This window comes from Salvelinus sp. IW2-2015, linkage group LG4q.2, assembly GCF_002910315.2.
Source record: "Salvelinus sp. IW2-2015 linkage group LG4q.2, ASM291031v2, whole genome shotgun sequence".
NCBI classification, from domain to species: Eukaryota; Metazoa; Chordata; class Actinopteri; order Salmoniformes; family Salmonidae; genus Salvelinus; species Salvelinus sp. IW2-2015.
This window is the reverse complement of record NC_036843.1, coordinates 28,066,203-28,075,396: the sequence shown is the minus strand read 5'-3', so window position 1 is coordinate 28,075,396 and position 9,194 is coordinate 28,066,203. Positions and strand designations below refer to the sequence as shown.

At 46.9% G+C, this 9,194-nt stretch overlaps 1 protein-coding gene across 1 annotated transcript in view; it reads right to left on the bottom strand.

Annotated features, from left to right (window-relative positions):
- Nucleotides 1-6,960: 6,960 nt before the first annotated feature.
- LOC111963090 (intersectin-2) overlaps nt 6,961-9,194 on the bottom strand; it is a 40,722-nt gene continuing 38,488 nt past the window's right edge. The window contains exons 25-27 of the mRNA XM_070443313.1: nt 8,109-8,233; nt 7,668-7,764; nt 6,961-7,356 (exon numbers count right to left, since the gene is read on the bottom strand). Coding sequence (XP_070299414.1) covers nt 7,130-7,356; nt 7,668-7,764; nt 8,109-8,233 — 449 coding nt within the window. The 3' untranslated portion in view covers nt 6,961-7,129. The remainder of the gene's footprint in view (nt 7,357-7,667; nt 7,765-8,108; nt 8,234-9,194) is intronic.

The window sequence follows — 9,194 nt, the reverse complement described above, 5'->3', positions numbered from 1 at the left end:
GAAAAATTTAAGCGTTGTGTGCAAATTTTAGTGAACACTGAGGCTGTACCCACTTTAAGTTACAGTTTTAACAGCTGCCAAGTACACTACTGTGGCTATTTGATCATAATGTAGGTCTACTAGAGTGGCCTACCATCAAAAACTATGGAGAACATGCATCCCATAACATTGTAACATGGAAATAGCTGTTCTACCATTCAGTAATCATTATAATATAGTCAATACCAGCGGATTAAGGTGCAGTTATAACTACAGGTTTGTTCTGCACTCGACACAGCAAACCTTAGAGAGTTAGGATTCAAAGAGTTATGAATCTTCACAATCTACCTCGTCAGGTTCAATCCAGTCCCAGGTTAGACAGGACAGATCTCAGCTCTTGGTTCAGTCAGTCCCAGGTTAGACAGGACAGATCTCAGCTCTTGGTTCAATCCAATCCCAGGTTAGACAGGACAGATCTCAGCTCTTGGTTCAATCCAATCCCAGGTTAGACAGGACAGATCTAAGCACTTGGATCAGTCAGTCCCAGGTTAGACAGGACAGATCTCAGCTCTTGGATCAGTCAGTCCCAGGTTAGACAGCCAGTTGGTGGGGATTGAGTTGAAAAATCAGAAAGGACCAGACACTCCAGGTAGCTTCCCCTAATCACAGACGTAGGATCAGATGACCTAATGCTAACACTAACCATTAGAGCAGTGTTTAATTTGTTGTCCTAGCACTACACAGCTGATTCAAATAATCAACTTATGAGGCCTTTGATTTCAAATCAGATGTCTTGAGTGCTAGGGAAACAACTAAGATGTGCACCCCTTGAGGTCCCCAGGACCAGGGTTGAGAAATACTGCTCTAGGGGATGACAACTAATCTGACTCTGTAGCAGTGCTAGAGTAGGTAGAAACTCAGGAAATCTAAGGAAGTCTCTAGATTTTGCTCGCCTGAAGTAGAGTATATTGTGATAAATTGCAGGCCACACTACTTGCCTAGAGAGTTCTCAGCTATACTTTTCGTGGCTGTTTATTTACCACCACAGACAGATGCTGGCACTAGGACTGCACTCAGTCAGCTGTATAAGGAAATAAGCAAACAGGAAACCACTCACCCAGAGGTGGCGCTCTTAGTGGCCGGAGACTTTAATGCAGGGAAACTTAAATCAGTTCTACCAAATCTCTATCAACATGTTAAATGTGCAACCAGAGGGAAAAAAATTCTAGATCACCTGTACTCCACACACAGAGATGAGTACAGAGCTCTCCCTCCATTTCATAAATCCGACCACAACTCTATCCTCCTGGTTCCTGCTTACAAGCAAAAATTAAAGCAGGAAGCACCAGTGACTCGGTCTATAAAAAAATGGTCAGATGAAGCAGATGCTAAACTACAGGACTGTTTTGCTATCACAGACTGGAACATGTTCCGGGATTCTTTCGATGACATTGAGGAATACACCACATCAGTCACTGGCTTTATCAATAAGTACATTGAGGACATCGTTCCCATAGTGACTGTACGTACATACCCCAACCAGAAGCCATGGATTACACGCAACATTTGCACTGAGCTAAAGGGTAGAGCTGCCGCTTTCAAGGTGCGGGACTCTAACCCGGAAGCTTACAAGAAATCCCGCTATGCCCTGCGACGAACCATCAAACAGGAAAATCGTCAATACAGGGCTAAGATTGAATCATACTACACCGGCTCCGACGCTCGTCGGATGTGGCAGCGCTTGCAAACTATTAGACTACAAAGGGAAGCACAGCCGCGAGCTGGCCAGTGACACGAGCCAACCAGACGAGCTAAATCACTTCTATGCTTGCTTCGAGGCAAGCAACACTGAGGCATGCATGAGAGCACCAGGACGTGTGCTCCGGGCATGTGCTGACCAACTGGCAGGTGTCTTCACTGACATTTTTTTCAACATGTCCCTGATCGAGTCTGTAATACCAACACGCTTCAAGCAGACCACCATAGTCCCTGTGCCCAAGAACACAAAGGCAACCTGCCTAAATGACTACAGACCCGTGGCACTCATGTCCGTAGCCATGAAGTGCTTTGAAAGGCTGGTCATGGCTCACATGAACACCATTATCCCAGAAACCCTAGACCCACTCCAATTTACATACCGCCCAAACAGATCCACAGATGATGCAATCTCTATTGAACTCCACACTGCCCTTTCCCACCTGGACAAAAGGAACACCTATGTGAGAATGCTATTCATTGACTACAGCTCAGCGTTCAACACCATAGTACCCTCAAAGCTCATCACTAAGCTAAGGAACCTGGGACTAAACACCTCCCTCTGCAACTGGATCCTGGACTTCCTGACGGGCCGCCCCCAGGTGGTGAGGGTAGGTAGCAACACATCTGCCACGCTGATCCTCAACACTGGAGCTCCACAGGGGTGTGTGCTCAGTCCCCTCCTGTACTCCCTGTTCACCCACGACTGCATGACCAGGCACGACTCCAACACCATCATTAAGTTTGCTGACGACACAACAGTGGTAGGCTTGACCACCGACAACGACGAGCATATAGGGAGGAGGTCAGAGACCTGGCCGGGTGGTGCCAGAATAACAACCTATCCCTCAACGTAACCAAGACTAAGGAGATGATTGTGGTGGACTACAGGAAAAGGAGCACCGAACACACCCTTAACCTTTAGACTGCTAAACCCCTACACTAACCTCCCTCTATCCTTTAGACTGCTAAACCCTTACCCTAACCTCACCCTAATCTCACCCCTAACCTCCCTCTATCCTTTAGACTGCTAAACCCTTACCCTAACCGCACCCTAACCTTTAGACTGCTAAACCCTTACCCTAACCTCACCCTAACCTTTAGACTGCTAAACCCTTACCCTAACCTCACCCCTAACCTTTAGACGCTCAAATCCTTTACCCTAACTACACAACTAACTTAGATAGATATTACCTAACCTTCACCACCCTTAACTTTTAGGACCTGCTAAACCTTCACTAACGCTCACCGCTAAATCACCCTAGCGCTTTAGCTGCTAACGCTTACTAACCATCACCCTTTAACTTTAGACTGCTAACCTACACTAACCTCACCCTAACTTTAGACTGTAACCTTACCCTAACTCACGCTAATCAGCCCTAACTCCTATTAGACTGCTAATACCTTACCCTAACTCACCTAACCTTTACTGCTAACCCCCCTAACCTCACCCTAACCTTTAGACTGCTAAACGCTTACCCTAACCTTCACCCTAACCTCACCCCTAACCTCACCCCTAACTCTACCCCGACTACCTTAGCTAGACTGTACCTTCTCTAACTCACCCTACCTCAGCTAACCTCACCCTATACCTTTAGACTGCTAAACCCTTACCCTAACCTCACCATCTACTCTTTAACCTAACTCCTTACCTAACTCACCCTAACTCACTTTAACCTACCTACACCCCCTATACCTCCTAACCTCACCTAACTCCACCGTTAACTTTAGAGCTGCTAACCCTTACCTAACCGTCACCCTAATCACCTAGCCTTTAGACTGCTAAACCTTACGCCTAACTCGACCCGTACCTCGACCTAACTTTAGACTGCTAAAGCCCTTGACCTAACGTAGCCTAACCTACCCTAACTCACCCTTTAACTTTAGACTTGCTAAACCTTACCTAAAGCTCGACCGCCTAACTCACCCTAGACTTACCCTAAGTCGGACCCCAATTGTAGACTGCTACCTTACGCCTAAATCCCCTAACATCCTAACCTCACCCTAATGCTCACCTAACTCAGCTTTACTTTAGACTGCTAACCCTTACGCTAATCACACTACTCACCTAGACTTTAGACTGTAAGCCCTTACGCTAACTCACGATAAGCATTAGACTGCTAAACCCTTACCTGACCTCACCCCTCACTCACACTAAACTCACCTAACTCACCCTACTCACCTTACTTTTAGACTGCTGAAACCTTACCTAACCTCACTCCTAACTCACCGCCTAATTCCCGTACACCTAACCTCACCTTAACCTGTTAGACTGCTAACGCCTTACCTAATCAGCCCTAAGTCAGACCCTATAGCCTAACTCACCCTAACGCTACCTACCTCACCCTTAAGCTTAGACTGCTACGGCCTTACCGCTTACACGCTACCTAACCTCGACCCTAACCTCACCTAACTTTAGACTGCTAGAACCGTGTACACTAACGTGCAAACCTAACGTCACCTGAATTTAGACTGGGGGCTAAACCTTACTAACCTACCTAATTTAGACTGCTAACCCTTCTAAGCTTACGATAACGCGTAAGCGTACACCTTCACGCTAACTTTAGGAGCTGCTAAAACCTTACCTAAACTCACCCTAACTCACACTATGCTTTAGACTGCTAAATTTACCTACTCACCCTAAACTCACCGCTAACATCACCCTACCGTTTAGACTGCTAATCGATTACCTACTCAGCTAAACTCACCTAGACTCCCTAAACGCTTTAGACTGCTAACCTTACCTAACCTCCAACCTAACTTTCGCACTGGCTAACCCTTACCTACCTCAAGCTAACTCACCTAAACTTTAGACTGCTAAACCCTTACCTAACTCACCTAACTTTAGGACTGCTAACCCTTACCTACACGCCTTAACTCACCTAACCTTTAGGGCTGCTAACCCTTCGCTACTCACCGCTAACCTTCACACCTAACTCACCTGTCACGCCCTATACTTTAGAATGCTAACCCTTCGTAATCACCCTAACGCTCACCGCTAATCAACCCTTAACCTTTAGACTGTAAACCCTTACCGCTAGACTCACCTAAGCGTCACCCTAACCTCACCGTCCGTAAGCCTCAACCTTAAGCTTTTAGATCTGCTAAACCTTACGCTAAACTCAGCCCCTAACGTCACCGCTAACTCAACTAATTTAGACTGCTAAGCCCTTACCAAATCACCCTAACGTCCACCCTAACGCTCACTAACGTCACCCTCACCATCACCTGAATCTCACTAACTTTAGACTGCTGAAGACCTTACCCTAAGATCTCACCAACTCACCCCTAATTAAGACTGCTAAACCCTTACCTACTCACCGACTAACCTCACCTAACTCAGCCCTGTAACTTGTAGAACTGTAAACCTTCCTAACTCATGCCCTAACTCACGCCTACTCACCTAACTCACCGTAACTTTAGATGCTAAACCCTTACGCTAACTCCCCTAAACTCACCATAACTCAACCCTAACCTCACCATAACCTACCTTAACTTTAGAACTGCTAAACCTGACCTACCTCACCCCTAACGCTTCACCTACCTTCACCCCTAACGGTCACAGCTAACTCACCCCTAGCTACCCTTAACCTTTAGACTGCTAACCTTTACTCGACTCACCTAAGCTTTAGAATGCTAAACTTAATAACTCACCCTCAACGTCACCCTAACTTTAGACTGCTAAAGCCTTTACGCTAATCACCTACTCACCGCTAACCTGCACCCTAACTTTAGAACTGCTAAACCTTACGCTAGAACTCAACCCTAACTACCCTATACTTAGCTGCTAACCTCCCTAACCTCGCCTAACCTCACCTGCTAACCTTAGACGCTGCTAAACGGTTACGCCTAACGTCACTAACTCACTAACTTCACGCGCTATACATTTTGAACTGCTAACCTTACGCTATCGACCTGCAGCTCACTAAGCGTTTACACTGCTAAAGCTTCCCTAGCAACCTACCTACGCTTGTAGATGCTAAGCCTTACCGCTAGCCTCTAGACTGGTTGACTCATGTTGCTTGGCCAGCTGGCTTACTGAATTGTCATGATACCTGTCATGTGGTACTGGGAGTGTACTTGTGTTGATCTATCTGCCTACTGGAGTCCTTGTGTTAGTGTCTATCTGCCTACTGGGATTACCTTGTGTATGTCTATCTGCCTATGGGTGACTGCTGTGTTATCCGCTCACTGTGATTGGATCGCTACGGAATGTACTGTGATTCTCTGCCTCTGGGATGTACCTTGTAGTATGTCTATCTGCCTCCTGGGATGTTACATTGTGTTGTCTCGCTTGGTCCTGGTTTGTTATCTGGCTACTGGGATGTACCTTTGTGTATGTCTAGTATGCCTACTGGGGATGTACCTGTGCTGTATTATCTGCCTATGGGAGTTACCTTGATGTGATTCTATCTGCTACTGGAGTACCTTGTGTGTGTTCTATCTGCTCTGGGATGTACCTATTGTGTCTTATACTGCCTACTGGGATGTACCTTGTGTGGTGGTCCTATCTGCTACTGGGATGTTACTTGTGGTGTCTGACTGCCTACTGGGATGTACCTTGTGTGTGTCTATTGCCTTACTGGGAATGTACTTTGTGGTGTTCTATCGGCCTACTGGGATGTACCTTGTGTGTGTCTATCTGCTGACTGCGGATGTACGCTTGTGTAGTGTCTATTGCCTATGGGAATGTACTTGTTGTGTGGTCTATCTGCCTACTGGGATGTACGCTTGTGTGTGTCTATCTGCCCATACTGGGAGTACTTGTGTTGTCTATCTGCTACTGGATGTACACGTTGTGTTGTCTATCTGCCGTAGGCTGGATGTACGCTTGTGTGTGGTCTATCTGCCTACTGGGATGTACTGTATGTCTATGTGGAGTACCTATGTGTCGTGCATCTACTGGATGTACCTTGTTGTATGTCTATCTGGCCTTACTGGGATGTACCTTGTGTGGTTCTATCTGCGCTACATGGATGTCATTGTGTGTGTCTATCTGCCAGCTGGGATGTACCTTGTTGTTCGTATCATTGCCTACCTGGGATGCTAACCTTGTGTGTGTCTATATGCTACTGGGATGTACCTTGTGTTGTCTATCTGCTACTCGGGATGGTACCTTGTGTATGTATGTCTGATGCTTGGTGACTCTACTGGGGATGTACGCTTGTGTGTGTGATCTATCTGCTCTACTGGGATGTACCGTGTGGTGTGTCTACTGCGCTACTGGGGATGTAATTGTGTGTGTCTATCTGCCTACTGGGATGTACGGTTGTGTGTGTCTATCTGCCTACTGGGATGTACCTTGTGTGTGTCTATCTGCCTACTGGGATGTACCTTGTGTGTGTCTATCTGCCTACCCTGTCTTGTGAACATTCCACTTTGAGAAATGACGTCTTCAGAAAAACATCATAATAGTCATGTACTCACATTGCTGGCTGGGATCGGAGTCGGCGGTGGTCATCTTGACGTAATTGGTTGGGACCAGACCGGTGATCCCATTGACCTCTCCTTTCCACCAATCGGGGTCGTTCTTGTCGAACACACTGATCATCTGACCTTTGGAGAAGCTCATCTCTTCCTCGTTGGCTGCTTTGTAGTCGTACATGGCAATGACCTGACACACTGGAGGAGAGAGAGAGCAAGAGCAGGGGGAGAGAGAGGGGGGGGGGATGAGGTGTGAGGCAGTGGAGGCCGATGGGAGGAGCTATATCAGGACAGCCTCATTGTATTGGCTAGAATGGAATAAACGGAACGGAATCAAACATGGTTTCCACATGTGTGATGTGTTTGCTACCGTTCCATTCATTCCATTCCAGATATTACAATGAGCTTGTCCTCCTATAGCTCCTCCCACCAGCCTCCTTGTAAACTATACATTCACTTTTCTTACCTACTAAAGGTGTGTGTTTCCTGTGGGTGTGTGTGTATGCTACCTGGTAGAGGTGCTGGTGTGGACTTGCTGCTGTTAGATCCCAGCATTTTGACATGTGAGGCAGGAAACCAACCCTTCTGACGCCTCTTTCCTCGCGCCTTAGAGACCGAGAGAGATCAATCAGTCAACCATATGTATCAATCTAATGCTGTGTTTAGACAGGCAGCCCAATTTTGATATTTTTTTCCACTAATTGGTCTTTTGACCAATCAGATCAGCTCTGAAAAATATCTGATGTGAAAAAATCTGATCTGATTGGTCAAAAGACCAATTAGTGAAAACAACATCAGAATTGGGCTGCCTGCACAGGAAACCGAATTCTGATATTTTCCCACTAATTGGATCAGATCTTAATTCAATAACTGTAAATCAACACAGCCAAAATCATATTGCCTCATTTCATTAGAGTCTAAAACAACCATTAATCAATCAATCAGCCAACCTGCAGTTCTCCGAGCAACCAGCCGGAGGAATTCTTGCTGAGGATGAGGATGAGCTGTCCGGGTATCAGGCTGAGCTGCTCTGTTCCTGTGGCCGTGTAGGCAGTGCTCACCTGGGCTATCTCTGCGCGTGTACACACACACATACACACACACACACACACACACACACACACACACACACCCCCCCCCCACGTAAGGGCGTACATCCAGATTGAGCAGTGTTGACAAGGAACACCAAGAGGTGGTGGATAAACAGCATTTTCCACAAGTTGAGTCAACCCCTGCTTTTTCCCGGCTTGTCCTGGGCTTCTGAACGCTGCGCTGGCACTGTCTAACACACCAGTTCGCGCCCACAGTCAGCCACAAGTTAGTAAAGGCTGTGGTGTGTGGTCGTGTGTGTGTGTGTGTGTGTGGTGTGTGTGTGTGTGTAAGTGTGTGTGTGTGTGTGTGTGTGTGTGTGTGGTGTGGTGTTCTTACGTCGTCTCTTTGGTTTGACGTACGTTGGAAGGGAACACTCCACGTTGCGGTCTCCAATAGCTCGCTGCCACCAATCTAACCTCTCTCTGGGCCCACACACGGATCTCAACATCCCCCTCTTCTAAAAACGTCAGGTGCCAAGCTCTGGGCTCTCAATAAGGTGTTACACCCGCATGTACCTCTGAATTGGGTGACTAACATAACAAACCAATAAAGCCTCTCAGAGGACTTCTGATTGGAATAAATCAACATTAACCTCTCAAGAGAAGACATTCTTAATTGGATTGTAACAAACCGAATCGACTTCTCGAGAGACATGTATTTGAGATGACACATTCACATAACAGAAGTCAGGAATTACATCTTGAGAAGGCAGAACTGATTTATGAATGTTCAACACAAAAGAACGGTAAGAGTGGTTTGCAGGAGACATGTTTTAGGTGAAGCAGAAAGAAGAGAGAGAGCGACGAGGCGCGGGGAGATGAGGGGGCCGAGGAGAGAGGAGAAAGAGGGCGAGAGCAGTAGAGAGGGGAGAGAGCAGAAGAGAGGCGAGAAGAGTGGGCGAGAGGGCGAGAGAGGGGCGAGAGAGAGGGAGAGAGAGAGGGCGA